The 16,496-nt window shown below is 39.1% G+C and overlaps 4 protein-coding genes across 4 annotated transcripts in view; 3 read left to right on the top strand and 1 right to left on the bottom strand.

Annotated features, from left to right (window-relative positions):
- Window positions 1-16,496, bottom strand: part of LOC115627792 — a 59,749-nt gene that overhangs the window by 3,488 nt on the left and 39,765 nt on the right. The window lies entirely within an intron of this gene.
- LOC115627791 (cytosolic endo-beta-N-acetylglucosaminidase-like) lies at window positions 121-5,652 on the top strand. Its single transcript, XM_030523611.1, has 4 exons — window positions 121-369; window positions 3,166-3,403; window positions 3,465-3,782; window positions 4,322-5,652. The coding sequence occupies exons 1-4, from the start codon at window positions 180-182 to the stop codon at window positions 5,499-5,501; spliced, it is 1,926 nt and encodes a 641-aa protein (XP_030379471.1). The 5' UTR covers window positions 121-179; the 3' UTR covers window positions 5,502-5,652.
- Window positions 5,959-10,265, top strand: LOC115627941 (cytosolic endo-beta-N-acetylglucosaminidase-like). The gene is made up of 4 exons (XM_030523834.1): window positions 5,959-6,165; window positions 7,898-8,153; window positions 8,401-8,700; window positions 9,095-10,265. The coding sequence occupies exons 1-4, from the start codon at window positions 6,036-6,038 to the stop codon at window positions 10,263-10,265; spliced, it is 1,857 nt and encodes a 618-aa protein (XP_030379694.1). The 5' UTR covers window positions 5,959-6,035.
- LOC115627940 (cytosolic endo-beta-N-acetylglucosaminidase-like) lies at window positions 11,361-15,074 on the top strand. Its single transcript, XM_030523833.1, has 4 exons — window positions 11,361-11,466; window positions 12,420-12,666; window positions 12,920-13,207; window positions 13,853-15,074. The coding sequence occupies exons 1-4, from the start codon at window positions 11,361-11,363 to the stop codon at window positions 15,072-15,074; spliced, it is 1,863 nt and encodes a 620-aa protein (XP_030379693.1).

Below are 16,496 nucleotides of genomic sequence, written 5' to 3'. Positions count from 1 at the left end.
CCGCTCTATGTCAAAACGGTTTTTATAACATTGCCCAACACTGACTCTGTGCTTCTTCAGAACAGCTGTTTTTATAATTCGTCATTTGTGTTTACATTGTTGGGCAGCCGGTACCTGGACACGACGTTAGATTGAAAGTGTCCGTTTTGTGTCTAGAGTGTTTGCTATTTTAAGTGAAAATGGAGCAGCAAGATCCTGAGAGGGTGGCTGTTTTACAAGTCGATGTTAATGCCGGCATATCTGCAACAAATACATGTGTTGAACGAACGGAAAAGAGTAGTAATGATGTTGATGAAGTATCTGTAGAAAAAACCTCCTGTTTTTATCATGAACGGGACGATTATCCCAATTTAACGGAAAGTGATTGCGGTTAGTATTCATTGCTAGACTGTGCTTTATACTTATTTGTTGGTGAATCACCATTGGTGAATCAACATTGGTAACTTTGGCTTATCAGCGACAGTGACAAAACTTTTGTTTTGGCTGAATTGTTTTTCCCAAGAACTTAACAGCACTCTGTCCGTTTATACAATTTTAAATTGCCCATTTGTATGTGTGTGTGTGTGTGTGTGTGTGTAAAGTATACATGTATTTATATCTCATATGTTTGCCAGAAAGAGAAAAACGTATAAACAAGGAATTTAAGTCCATCTGTCTTTTTAAACGGGAAATACATAAAACAAAAGAATGTAGGAATGGGAATGGGGCTATGTACATATGTATGTCTGTATATGGCTGCATTGATTGAATATTTTTGAGCACTGTAAAAGGTTCTCATAAAAGTACATCGCGCTTGCGCACAATTGTCAGTTGAACTTGTATGAAAAGAGTCTTTGAGAGAAAATACGTGCCCAGGACTTACAACGTAACAGCCATTCATACGTACACACAATAAAAAGGTATAATTTCCTGAATTCTCGGTCCTCTTGAAAGCCCCTGGCCCAGGGGACCCCCTCATATCTCTCACATCAATGTATGCTACATTCATGTATTCACATACATACATACATATGTACGATTATATGTATAATAGACTACTACATTCTCACTCTGAAAGAATTATTGTTTTGCTAGAGTTTGGGGCTATTTTCAATGCAGAGTTCAACTTTACAAACATATACCCATTGCACACTAATCGAGCAAAGTGCTGAAAATGAAAATACATATGTATGTACATACATTCCTCTCGGCCGCGTCCAACTGCCGCCCACAGAACTTTTGTTTTTGCAAACCCAAAGGCAGAAAACGGCAACCCATTTGCAGTTGCAAATACTGGGGCAGAACAATTGCAATCGGAATGACTGAGAGGAGGAGGAGGAGGAGATCGTAGGTGGATAGTTGTGTCCGCCGGTCAAGTCTGGCCCTGGATTAGGCTGCTGTTTTTCGTGTGTGGTGGCCACATGAATTATTCAAAATACTCAGGAAAGCGAATTGAAATTTTATGAGGGCGCACGTTTTCAACGAAATGGGCCAAGTGATAAGCGACTTGGTGGGGGGTCTTGGGGCAGCAGGAAACTCTCACAAAGTGACTGTGCCATTTGCCTCACTTGGACGCCAATCCGCTCCAGCACCACCACTTAAATTTAATTGCGCATTAACTATCGCCGCTGCAGCTGTGAATGCTTTGCATAAATAGTCCAAACTAATTAAATTTAGTGCTTCGCAGTTAACCCGCTAGCGAAGGAGCTTTGCCATTTGCAAAGCGGAATCAGATAAACATTTTGGCAACGGAATGGGTATGCTACTTAGAGTATTGCGAATCTACATACCTACATAATAGAAAAAACTAGAGGTTATAGTATAATTTAATGAGCTGGCGGCACAAAATTTAATACATATGCGTACATTGTTGCTTTTTGCATCGAGTTTTATAATAGAACCTCCAAATAGGATTAAATTTAAAATTTAAAAATTAAATTAAATTTGTTCGTTATATTGTTTTCCTAAAGTACAAGTAGTAGTTCCGGAATGTTTATGAGTCTGATATTCACCTTCTTGGAATTGCAATATTTTGTTGATCCTATCTTTAAGAAATTTTGATACTTTATTGCGAAATGACGAAATAAGTATTAGAAAATGTATACTAAGGGAAATGTAATAATACAGATTATTTTTGATATTTTTGAACAATCATTTAATCATCGTTAAAAGATTATAATAATAATCCTAAATAAATTAGTTATTCATATAGTTGTGGCATTCCTGCAAGTGATCTAGAATTGTTACATACATAGATACGTAGAACATCAGCTTAAATACAATAAGACAGAATTGTTCGGCCGGATGTTTATACTTTAAATAAATGAGTACAAATCCAAATTATTTGTAGGAATTGACATAACAAGGCCAAACCGTTTGTACTTATCTCTCTGCTCGAAATGAATTCTAGCACCAAAACCTTCCTTTAAATATTAGTTTGCCGAATTGGCTATTACTTTCCATTTTTTCTTAAGTTTTTTAACTAGATATTAATAAAAATAAAGTTTCCTGTTTCTTTTTACTTTTAGGTAACTGTTTTCGTTTTGTTCGTTAGGTCTATTAGCATAGCGTCTCTGACCTCTTGAGGCTGTTATTCGGTAAAGAAGAGGTGTTAGGTATAACTACCCCAAACATATCACAGATATATAATCACGTTTTCCAATCATATCTTAAGCTGGATTTTCAAATTATTGTTCAAGGCGTGCCTGACTTCTTTCAATAGGCACTTAGTGGGTTAAGTCGAGTTGGAAAATTCAAACTTGGTCCTTAAATTGAAAAACTTTGAACAACTTTTTGCACTGCACAAAACTTGCAATAATTTACTTAAATGCGTAAAATGCCGAGCGAGTCAAGACGACAATTCTATTTGTTTGAAAGTAAAGCCTATCGGACGCTTATCCCTGACATACTAACACACACAAACCGGCCGCATTGTTTTCCCAGCGCCTCCAATAAGATAACTCAGTCACTTAGTTCTATCTGCCCGGCCCCGCTCTTTCCGCAGTCCTCCCTTCCCTTATTGGCGATAAGCGGCCAAGTTTCTAGCCTAAGCTGCAGCAATTTGCCATTTTGCAATCATTTCCCTAAACGCAGCCGTCGGAAACGGCAGCAAGAGTCGCAGCATCTATTTCTAATATTCGACTCTCCTTCTTGACATGGAATCTCATCTAACGCCTGCTCTTTTAGCCCAACTGGAGGCTGAACCCGTGCGTACAAATACCCAGCTGCTAAGCTTTGAGATACGCAGTCGAGACATTGACTGGAAACGATTTGTGATTCCATTGGACACAACAGTAAGGAGTGAAGGGTATTATTTGGAGCAACAGGCGGACTTTGTGAGCAAATATCGCATACCGCTAACGTCGTCTAATCGACGTGAAATGCTCGTTTGTCACGACATGATGGGCAACTACTTGGCCGATCGGTAAGTTAGAGCCATCACACGTTTCCTCCACTAAACACTATTCCCATCTCTATCCGCACAGTCATTTCCTCAGCTCGGAAAAATGGGATGACTATCGGTTCGTTCATTGGGCAGCCGTTGATTATTTTTGCTACTTTAGTCACAATTATGTGACCATTCCACCGTGCGGCTGGATAAATGCAGCCCATCGCCATGGAGTTCCCATCGTTGGCACCTACATTGTGGAGAGAAGCAGTCTATTGGAGGAGGCACTGACCACCATTGAGAAGGTGGATCATATTGTGGCTGCTCTGATCAAACTATGCAAGCACTTTGGCTTCGAAGGCTGGCTGGTGAATGTGGAGTGCAAGGTGCGACCCGAGTATTTGCAGAAACTGATGTGAGTATTCAGAAATATGTGCATACACAGCTTCTAGCTTCACCAAACCTAGTATTTCAGTAGAAATTGAGAATGTAACATATAGTACATACATAAGTATGTAACAGGCAGAAAAAACAGTTTACACTCCATAAGGCATATCAATCATTGATCTAGAGTCTAGACATTAGATTGTCTAATAGTTATTCCTGCCTCAGTTTTGAGACATTCTGGATTCATTTGGAAAGCTATGTTAGGGATAGTATGCCTCATGATATAAGCAGTAAAAAGCCTCTGATTGTCGCCGTTAATTTTTCAGAAAAAAAAACCGGATTAGAGCCAGAAAGTGTATATTTGTCCAACTAAACGGTTTCTATAGTTGTCTATAACGAAATATGATCACGCACTTTTAATTACCTCCAGCCAATTTATAATCATTTGCTTTTGCTCAATAATTGATGATTAGCAAGAATATGGTTTTTTTAAGGGCCTGCTTTTCAAAACTTATCTAATAACCAGTTGATTATCACATATTTCCTTATCTTTCTCGCCCACGCCAGTTACTTTGTGAGACAGCTGCGTGTGGCAACGGAAGCGGAGATTCCGCATGGTCGTGTCTTCTGGTACGACAGCGTCATCAATACGGGAGAGTTGCTCTGGCAGAACGAGTTGAATGAACGCAACATTGACTTCTACCGCTGCACTAATAACACGCTCATCAATTATGGTTGGAACGATGCCAGTCTGGCGAAAACGGCTGCGACCCTTCGCGGTGAACATGCGTCCTTGCACAGCGCCTTCTTTGGACTCGATGTATTCGGACGTAATCAAGTGGGGCGCTTTCAGAGTGCGGCAACATTGAAGCGGATTGCAGACGCCGGATTCTCAATTGGCATCTTTGCACCCGGCTGGAGCTTCGAGACATTACAACAATATGGCTATAATATACGCAACGAGGATGGGGACGAGGCTGTAAACAGCGCATTCCTTTCTCGCAACGATCGTTGGTGGTGGCGCCTCTGGGAATTTCTCGCAACACATCCCTATAGGAAGCTCCCCTTCTACACGGACTTTTGTGTGGGTTCTGGGCGTGCGAGCTATCAGCATGGCCTTCAGCTACCAAATTCGAAGCCATTCCTTAATCTGTCCCGACAGTCGTTGCAACCTTCGGTTCCATTGAAAGACAATGCGACGCATTCCTTTACAGACGTTTATGGCGGCGGAAATTCCTTGCGCATTACCAATTATGAACGTGCCTTTAGACTCTTTCTTACGGAGTTCAGTTTACCACTGGGAGCTGTGCTCCTGGGTTATGCCTACAAAGCACATGATAGCACCACTTTGGATGTTGTCTTACGTTTTTCTGCGCCCAAGCAGCAGGAGAAGGACTTATATGTTTTCTGTGGAAACTATAGTCAACATATTTTAGCTGCTGGACGTTGCTACATCTCGCCTTTGAACGGAGCTAACGCACAGCGTTTCGAACATTCCGAGATACCGGCCCTTGAAAACACTATGGCGAATGGGGGATGGCGTACGCGTTACTATTTGGTGCAGTTTGATGGACCGGTAATGCTCAAGGATATAGGATTGAGATGTGGTCGTTCAACGTCCGCAGCTACTGATACCTTTTTGGGTGCCATTTATTTGCAAAGCATGAAGCTGCAGGACGCAATGTGGCCTCAGATTGTGGATGAGAAGGCCAATATCGAAGTATATAGGCAGCAAATGTGGAGTTAACGGACAAAGACACTTTTAAAGGAGAGGCAACAACTACATAACTGCATAAGAAAGCCGACATTCAAGCTCTATTGTAAACTGTATTATAAGAATTTATAGTGACAACTTTTTAATAAATCGATTTAAATTTAGTTTTACTTTTTCGATAAAATATTCTCAATTGCCTTTTTTAATAGCCGTTGATCTCCGGGAGCTTTCCTTTAAGCTATCGGTTTCAAATAACAATATATACCAATTAGGATCAATTAGGAGAGAATTCTGAAAGTGTTTCTCCAGCTTTTTTAGAACTGTTCAACTGTTATATAAATAGCATCTTGCATATTCAAATAAATGCTCCACGTTTTACAGCACTGCAGCTTGCCCAATACTGATATGTGCAACGCTTTTGTGCACCTGCCAGCTGATCTAGTACCGTTTCCGTTTATTTTCGCATAGATTCAGGTTAAGTTGAACGTCATAGTTGGGAGTGTTTGTTTCCGAATTAAGTGCTTGCTAGTGAAGTCGAACAAATTAGAGCAATAGCATTCAAGAATAATGACCTCTGCTAAAAGACCATATCCCTCACAAGATAGGGATAGCAGTGTTGATGAGGCCACTGCCCCAGCCTTCAAAATGGCCCTGCGATCCGTATCCGAACGCAAAAAATGCAATGATTTTGACACAAGTAAGTACTTTTTGGCTTTATATGACAATTAAGTTTGTTTTTGCTTAACATTAAACAAACTGCATTTGCCCGTTTGTAATCTGCTTGTCTTTTCTATGAATATAACAGTACACGCACGTTTTTATAAAATAAGCTTGCGTCTGCAGGTCTGCAATTCGTTGCTATCTCTATTTTTTTCCATATTTCTCTAATGCCAGAGCGAGAACACAGTATGTGCAGATCCATCTGTACTGTTCGATTTCGCGCGTCTTGTGGATGCGCCGCCGACTTTTTTACACATTACTCGTATATTTTTATGCATGTACGTAATTATATAGAAGTACTTATAGACATGTATGTATGCATCTGTGTTCATATTTATATGACTGATTTTAATGGTAAACAGGTGTTATAATAATTATAGACATGCATAAGCACTAGTAGGAATGGCTGGTACAGATACATATGTACATAGATGGATACTAAGCATCTAGGTATGTACATACATATGTATGTATGCATGTAAATATGTGTAAAGCAAAATTCGGAAAGTAGTATGTATGTATTTGTAAATTTGCAAGGAACAAATATGTATGTATGTATGTATGTTATCGAGCTAAAATGTTAAAGGTTTGTTTTAAGCCACGCGTTTCCAGGCCTTTACAAACAGAACAGGCTTTTCAGACTTTTTCCCACTTTTTTCAGAGAGTATGTATGTGTGAGCAGTACTTACTTACATATGTATGTATGTACATGTGTACGTATACAATGTACATACATACATACATATGTACATATGTATAACCTTTATAGCTCTTCACATTGATGCTGGAAAGCTGGTTGAATTAGGACCAGTAATAAATTCCTACATTTACACACACACTATGCGCTAATCGAGCGAAATGCTGAAAATGGAATTGAGTACTTCTCGGGGCAGCAGGTGGACGAGACCGGGCCCACCAAACAATTGTTTCTACAGTGGCGGCAAAATCTAACGGCGCCCCATTTTTAGTTGCACATGCTGCTGCAAAACAATTGCAATCGAAATGACTCCGTGGAGGAAGGGGTCGTTTCCGTGTGGTCGAGTCTGCTGGTTTTCGTGTCTGGTGGCCACATGAATTATTCAAAACACTCAAAAAAGCGAATTGCAATTTTGTGAGGGTCGGGTCTCTCGTGCTCAATGAAGTACGGCAAGTGGTAGGAGACGAGAGGGACTGTCAGCACTCGGCCATTTGATCCTACAACTCGCCTAAGAGGAAATGGTCCCAACTGATTCAAATGAAGTGCTTAGTCCACTCCGAGTCACATACTCTCTTTTATGTAGTATTAATATAATTGTGTGAATAATTAAGTAGCTATTTGGAAGACATTTCTTTTTTGGATATACATAACAAAACAATTCCAAAGTATTTTAAAACTAGATTATTATTATTTATTGTCATTGTAGTGGAAGTCTTCATCTTAAAGAGGGGCATTTAAATAGAACTCACATTTCTTTTTTGGATATAACAAAACAATTCCAAATTATTTAAAAACTAGATAATTTTTTTTGTCATTGTAGTGAAAGTCTTCAACTTAAAGAGGGGCATCTAAATAGAACTTACTGGATGTTTATCTTAATGTTACTCTGTTGTTGCAGCTGAGAATATTTTATTTCAGGATTAGTGCCTGCACCCTTTTGTATTCTGTTGCTTTAAAGTCATCATTTCATTATAGTCAGCTTAATTATACGTTGCTCTTTCCAATTTTAAAGATAATCTTACGCCTCTACCTGCTATCTATCTGGAGACTGATCCCGTATGTGGCAACCACCAACTGTTAAGTTTCGAGGCACGCAGTCGCAACTTCAACAAGGAGCAACACGTGATAGCTTTGGATTATGATGTACGTGGAAAGGGCGTGTTTTTGGGAAAACATTCGGATTTGTTGACGAAATATAAATTCCCGGTAACTTCCGACAATCGACGCGAGGTGCTCGTGTGTCACGACATGGTCAATCAGAACGATTGGTAAGTCGATTAGTTTTTTTTGTTAAGTTCAAAATAAATAAAAAATTAAGCCAAATGGCTTTGTTCATTCCGAAGAAGGTAGCGTTTTACATATTGCTTTTAAAATTCTCCTATTTTTTATGCTTCGTTGTTTAATGTAATGTAAAAGAAATAGGTCTTCGGGCTTTAAATCAGCATTTAATTAAAATATGAATGCATTTTTAATTAAATGAAATTTGTACTATACTCGTATTTCCATCTCTTGCAGCTCCAAGAAATATAGCGACGATTATCGCTTCGTTCATTGGGCAGTCATTGATTACTTTTGTTATTTTGGACCCAACTATGTGAACGTTCCACCGCCTGGCTGGATAAATGCGGCCCATCGTCATGGAGTCCCCATCTTCGGAACTTTTATTGCGCGCCACAGCGAACTCATGGAGGAGGCGCTGAGTAAGGTGGATGTCATTGTGGACGCTTTGGTTAATTTATGCAAGAACTTTGGCTTCGAAGGATGGCTTATTAATGTGGGGTGTATAGTACAACCCAAGAGGGTGGAGAAGCTGCTGTGAGTATATTTGTGGCACACTGTTTTTTAATGGATAGCAAAGAAAGTTGAGTTAACTAGTGTATATATGTAGATGGATGGATGGATAGTTGTATTTCTTGTTAGACTTGAGCTAAGAACTGTCCACATATATATGCAAAGATCTTCGTGATATCTAAATTCCTATTTCATATGCATAATTAGTGATAGCAGTATCTGTTCTGACACGTAACATGATTTCCACCACAAAGAACTTGCTTTTTTTTAAATTTAATTCGATACTCTACAAAACAAATCTATATAATAATTAGTCCGAAATGCTTTTATCTTTTGATTAGGTTAATGCTACTCTACAAAAATCGACTGTCGATAATTCGAAACTATCTTTAATGTTTATATCTTTAATGCTTGCTAGCTGCTTTCTGCGTCAGCTGCGCGTGGCCATCAAAAGGGAGATTCCACATGGCCGCATCTTCTGGTACGACAGTGTCACCAACAATGGCGAATTCTCGTTGCAGAATGAGCTGAACAAGCGAAACATTACCTTCCACCGCTGCACGGGCAGCACGCTCATCCATTATGACTGGAATGATGCCAGTCTGGAGACCACCGCTGCAACACTGCAACGTGAGCGTACGACCATGGTTAGCGCCTTCTTCAGCTTTGATATTAATGGCCAGCTTCCGATGGGACGCATTCGGAATCCCGCCGAGCTAATGGAGCTCATCGAAGACGGCTGTTTTTCGACGGCCATCGTCGCGCCCAATTGGAGCTTTCAGCTTTCACAAGGTGGAGACAATGGCAATGGAAGTGGTTGTGAGTCCGCCGCATTCCTTAAACACAACGATCACTGCTGGTGGCGCCTGTGGGAATATCTGGGTACACGTCCATATTGCAAGATGCCCTTCTACACGAACTTTTGTGTGGGCTCCGGACGCGTATCTTACCAGCATGGTTTCAAGTTACTAAATTCGAGAGGATCCTCCAATTTGAACGTGCAATCGCTGCAGCCATCGGTTCCGTTAAGTGGAAATGCGGAGTATTGTTTTAAAGAGGTCTTTGCCGGCGGAAATTCCTTGCGTATCACGAACTACGATCATGCTTTTAGGCTCTTCCTTACGGAATTTTGCTTACCACAGGGCGTGATGGTACTGGGTTATGCCTATAAAGCTCCAGATGGCGCCACTTTGGATGTCATCATGCGTTTCTGTGCGTCCAGGGGGCATGATAGGGACTTATATCTTTTCTGTGGCAACTATACTCAACACACCATAGCCGGTGGACGTTGCAACATCGCGCCTTTGAGTGTGGCACGTGCCAGGAAATTTGAACATTCTGAGATACCGGGAGTTGAGAGCGCTGTGGCGAACGGATGGCGTACACGTTACTTTCTGGTGCAGTTTGATGGATCGATGATTCTCAAGGAAATAGGAGTGAAGTGCTGTCGTACGATGCCAGACAAGGCTGATACAATTTTGGGGGCCATTTATTTGCAAAGCTTCGACTTGCTTGTCACAAAGGGTGTGGAGGGGAAGGCCAATGTCAAGGCATATAAGGATCAATTGTGGACTCACACAGATGCATGATATATGGATTGTAGGACTATAAACCTAGGAACCACGCAACGTTTACGAAAATTTCAGCTCGTCAAGTCCAGATTGTTTTTATTAGCTTTTATTTATAATAACAGTATCGTATAGAATACAAAACTATGTCAGACTGCAGATAAGTTACTTTTACAAAAGCAATTGCCAATAAAAAATGAAAAACTTTAAATAATGCTATTATCTATAAATTGTGTACCTATCAGGTTTTTCTTTTTCCACGAAATATTAGGCACTCGTGCAATTTTTGTTGTCTTATGTCATTCCCGAAGCTCCCGACAACGATGTAACAGGAAAATACATCCAACATATTTTAAAGTCAAGAACATAATTCTACACAGTTCAGTACTAAGAGAGTTTTCTATAACAATAAAATTGTATAATGTGTAAAGACCGGCTTTACTTTTATAAAGATGTTTGGAAATGGTTTTGTCTCTGATCATATGAATCCATTTTCAAATCTAGGACTTAGACAATTCTTCCGGGAATGCAATGAAATAAAGTTTTGTGTTTTGACAAAATTATCGCTCTTTAATTACAATATTTGCCAAATTTGTTTAATTTGAAATTTGTCAAATATGCAATGAAAAGCAATGAAAAAGAGGTGGACTCTATAACAAGAGTGGGTACAAAAAGAAAGCCCATGAACTCTGAAACGAAGTATTATTTTGAAACCCATAATTCTTCACAATTCTTTTGATTATTAATTGGCACGAACTGCAGTGCTATTACGTATATATAATATTTCTTCCCATGCGACTAGGGACACCATTTGATATGTCAGACATATGAATTATGCATATCCTTAGAATAGTATGGTATTTCATATAGTTTTAGCGGACCGTTATTTATTTTCAAATTTCAACTGAATCACCATTCACAATTGAACAGCTGCCTTCGTTTTACAGCACTGTAAACTTAAAAATTGTGACAGCCGAACACTCGCCGATCAAGTGACATTTTGCAGAAGCATTTGATCTTGCCGCTCAGTTGAAAGTAGTTGCTTAGAGTGGTTGTTCGCGTTTAAAGTGTTTGGGAATTAAAGTTAAATCGTGCAGAGCAAAAATACAGTATAAAATGGAGCAGTGGAGCAATGCTAAGAAGTACTCGGTTGAGGAATTAAGGATTGATGAGTGGGCGATTCCTATAACCGATTACTCAAATTTTGGGCGTCGCAAGACCAGTAAGAATCATTTTTTGTTTCCTACTAGCTTTAGTTAATAACTAATTAATCATAAAGCGATTTCGCATTTGTTGTGTTTGTCGTGAACATCGACGGCACAATATTTTGTGTCCCAGCGCCATTTTCTGCGAAATTCTTGTACAGAATAGACTTGCACGTGTTGGTTTCTACATCTGACCCATGCCAGAGCGAGAAAACAGTATGTGCAGATCTATTTCTCCTCTTCACTACCACAGTACTTTCTATAGCTGTGCATTTTTTCCACTTACTGTGCATGCGCTGACGACTTTAATGAACAAAAGTATTATATGGCGTTTTTATTTCTTTGGCATTTATTTTTAAGTGTTTCCATAAGAGTTGCAGACTATACATACAGCTTTCGTGTTTCCTTCATGAATCAAAATATCCACAAACGCCCGAACAACATTTTGGCAGCAACGCTCTACACATATGCATGTACATACATGTGTGTTTAAAACAGTTTCGTCTGACTGATTGGTGATCAAAGCACTGCCCAAATGGTAAGATTTAGAAATCTAAAATTTGGATTCTAGCACTAAGAAGCGATTTTGAAAAAATAAATAAATAAATTTAATTTGTAAACTCTCAAAAAGATTAGAAAAACATATCTGCTCACTTGTTTTTGAAAATTAGTAGCTCGCAAAAGGCCTTTTATCAGTTAGAAGAACCAAATGAGCCGACGATATTGTTTCTTGGTTCCAATTTTGCATTAAATTAACAAATATGTCAAATTTGTTGTTCATCGTTGAAGATTATTTCTGGTCTGATAAACGCTTAAATCTTATGACCCCATAATTTGTATGTATGTTAGGTATTTACATCTCGAGTCTTTGCAGCAGATAATTTACTGTTTTTCCCCCCAATCTTTTCACTATAAGCACGCTTTGAAGTATCTGTAGCTAAATGTTCCGTCTCTTTCTTCCACATAATAGCCGATCCAGGGACCGAAGACTTTGTGGAGCTTGAACCGATACATTCCAACTTCCTACTGCTCTCTTTTGAGGAAAGCGTTCGTCATATTAGCTGGAAACAGGTTATACCATTGGACACTAAAGTGCGCGGCGAGGGGGTTTTTCTGAACAAGCAAGCATGCCAATTGTCGAAATTACAAGATCCGACCAATGCGCTCAATCGACGCGAAGTACTTGTTTGCCTAAATGTGATGACTTTTGACGCATAGTAAGTCAACATTTGTCCAATTTAGGATCAGTTTTAAAATGTTGAACAATTTCATTATTTTATTAATTTCAAAATTAAATGAAATATTTTTTTATTATGTAATTTTTAATACTTAAAATATTGAACAATTTTATTAACTTCAGAATTAAATGAAATATTTGTTTATTATCTTTGATCATCTTTGATTGATTTGATAGATTTAAAAAAAAAAAACATTCATTTAAGTGCTTTTTTGTTTGTTTATTTCGTGCAGCACCAAAGACTATCGCTTCCTTCATTGGCCAGTCGTTGACTACTTTTGCTTTTATGGCAATAACTATGTCAATATTCCACCGAGTGGCTGGATTTGGGCGGCTCATCGTCATGGAGTTCCCATCTTTGGCACTTATGTTGCGCGCTGCCCTATACTTTTGGAGGAGGCGCTCAGCCAGATGGATCTCATTGTGAAGGCTTTGGTTAACTTATGCCAGCTGTTGTGCTTTGAAGGCTGGATGATTTCCATTGAGTGCGAAGTATCCCCCGAAAAAATGGCGCCACTGTTGTGAGTAATAAATTATTATTGCCAGAGAGGCGATTGACCTTTTCGTCAGACATGTTTCGGCCATTAGGAGCCGTGAGAAATTCTTTAAATAATATTTATGCTTTTATCTCGTGCGCAAAAATACATAACAGACTTGACGAGTACATCATATAGCTAGCTGTTAGGTCTTTAACGAAATCAAATATGTAAGAATCTTTTGTATGAACAAATTGTTAAACCCGTATTATAAGTTTCCGCAAAGTAGTGGAATTCGTCTAATTTGTAAATATCCGTTTTGGAGAATAAGTAATCGCTTTACGAACGAAGATACGTAATCTTCTTGAAAGTGGACTCACTTTTTGTGACTCGAATATAGTTTATTCCCATTACAGCTGAACTTTTTCCCAGAACAATGTGCTCATGTATGGCCTATACTCGTTAAAAAACGGATATAGAGCCACGTTTTGTTAGAAAAGGTATACTACGAAGTCTGTATGTAACAGGCAGTAGGACGCGTGGCAGACCCCCTGTTAAAGGTATGGATATGATCGAAATAGACATGTCCGTCTGTATGAACATCGTGAACTTTTGAAGCATATTTGAATTCTAAATTCTTTAACATTTTTAAAGGACGTTTTCTTCATTCACATCTTTCATCTCCGCCAGGTCTTTTGTTTCTAAGTTGCGTGCGGCCATCGAAATGGAAATCCCGGCCGGTCGAGTTTTCTGGTGCGATAGCGTCACCAGCACTGGCGAGTATTTAAAGCAGTGTGAGTTAAATGAGGAGAACATTCAGTTTTATCGCTGCACACAAAACATAGTTCTTCAATCTGACTGGAACGAGGCTAAGCTGGAAAGGACCGCAGCAACACTTCGTAAGGAGAAGGGGGACCTGCTTAGTGCCTTCTTCAGATTCGATCTTAACGGTCGGGATAGGTTGGGACGCTTTCAGAACAGCATTAAGTTGGCGGAGCAGCTCACAAATGGCGGCTTCTCGATGGCTATCTTTATTCCCGGCTTGCGTTTTCGTACATTTCGTAAGGGGATCGCTGCCTTACGGGATAGTATTGGCGGTAATACTGTTAACATCGATTTCCTTGATTCCAACGATCGCTGGTGGGGTCGCGTCTCGGAGTTCCTGGCCATACATCCCTATCGCAAGTTGCCCATATATGTGGACTTCTGCGTCGGTATGGGAAATGACTTTTTCTTTCATGGCCTCAAAAGGCGTGTATCCAAGGCATTTGTCAACATAGCGCGCCAATCGTTGCAGCCATCGGTGTCTATCCAGGGCAATGCGGTGCACTGCTTCAGAGAAGTGTTCGCCGGCAGCAATTCCTTGTGCCTTACCAACTATGAGCGTCCCTTCCGCATCTTTCTCGCAGACATCGATTTGACTCAATCAGGCTCCCTGCTCGTGGCTTATGCCTTCAAAGTCGAGGATGGCGCCACTCTTGACGTCATCTTGCGCTTCTGCCATCCCAAGCAGACGGAGAAGGATATCTATATCTTCTGCGGTGACCACAATAGCCACGTTGTCTGTACTGGGCGAGGCTACGTCTCTTCATTGTCTCCGGATGCAGCCAAGCAATTCGAAATTAATGAAATCCCGGCCGTTGGCGACTCCATTAACTTTGGATGGTATACACAATACTATCTGATGCACTTCGATGGCGACGTGAAGCTCAAGGACATCGGCTTGAAGAGCGAACGGGCCCCCATAACCGAGGCGAAAACTTTCTTGGGCAACATTCATTTAAAACACATTGGGCCGCATGTGCCTTTGCGGACTGCTGCTCTCCAGGAGAGGGCTCATATCAACGTTCATAGCGGAAATTTCTGGAATGATTCGTCACGGTCAAATGGTCCCCAAATCCAATTTAACTAAAACGTTTCATTTACTAACAACACACAAACGAGACCAATTTTTTTGAATGCTTAGAGATGTAGACAACGTAAATAGTTGTGAAACAGAACTTATTTTAAAAGCAAATACTGCAATTATTTGAAAACTTTAAACAAAACTAGAAGGCTTTGATACAATCTATTGAATTTCTAGAAATAGAAATGGAAGCTACTTTTATGAAACAACTTATTTACTTTTTCAGAAACGAACAAATTGGATTAATACCTGTTTTTTTTTTTACTCATGGAAGAGAGCTTTACATTTTTCATTCAATTTTAATATTTTTTTAAAACTCATGCGTTTTTGAAGCCCAACTTCATTGATCAATTTTAAATGCATTACCTACCCTAAACAAAACCGAACAAAACAATACTTCCAAACACAGTATTGAACTACAGAAATTTCAAGCTTAACACATACAATTTCTATGACTATTTTAAAATACATAGCATTTGGAAAAGCAGAAAACAATCAATTGCATATTTTGATCATGAAATAGATCATCCATAAACAAAATACTATATGCGTGAGCTTTCATATAATTCTAGAATATCAAATCACACATAAATGGAAGCGTAATTTTTTTTTTAATATTAATGCATGAACTCTATGTATAAAACTGTAATTTTTCTGATAAATATTGTAAAGACAACAACAAGCAACAAATAAAGCTTTGGTCTCACTCAATGCAGTGGTTGTTCTCTTTTGAAAGAGCCATTGGTTCTGGAATTTAAAATTTGGTTGAGTCACTGCGTTTGTTACCCGTTGGAATATTACGTTTTCCATACAAATGTACTTTTTATTAACAGCTAAAATATTTGTAATTTGAAATCCTTCTATCTTTTTGGTGTCAAACTGAAATGATGTGGCAAATCAAAGGCTTGTTGAACACATATCGCAATTAATTAATACACTGGTACTATAAACATGTAGTGTAGCGAGTAAAACAAATCTGCTTTCCACATTCATTTAATACTAACTTCTTGTGAGAGATGAAGAATTTGTTTTGCAATTTACTTAAATAGTTCTCTTTAACATTGAATTAACCAATTGGTCTTTTTTCATTCTCCTTAGTCTGCAAACTACAATTCAAGTATAAATTTGAATTTGAATTCACTTCAAGAATGTCAATTTCCTGACAAACGGACATTAAATTCCTTACTCACAAGGCGTTATTGAGGACGACAGCAGCTTATGCCAACTGTCTTTTCTTTTTTTTAAAGGTGGAAGGGGTGTCCGATTCGGGCAAAGTTTGCTTGGTCCTCTGCAGACTGCAAGAGGTTATCAGAAAAGATATTTTCGTCACTAGAACGCAATTGTTGTTGCTATGATGGCTTGGTCTGATTGTTTAATAAACAAAAAAAACAAAAAAAAAACCGACTTAAAAAAAACGATTCCAAATCA

This window comes from Scaptodrosophila lebanonensis, unplaced genomic scaffold (genome assembly GCF_003285725.1).
Source record: "Scaptodrosophila lebanonensis strain 11010-0011.00,11010-0021.00 unplaced genomic scaffold, SlebRS2 tig00000098-arrow-pilon, whole genome shotgun sequence".
NCBI classification, from domain to species: Eukaryota; Metazoa; Arthropoda; class Insecta; order Diptera; family Drosophilidae; genus Scaptodrosophila; species Scaptodrosophila lebanonensis.
This window is presented reverse-complemented; position numbering and strand designations above follow the sequence as displayed.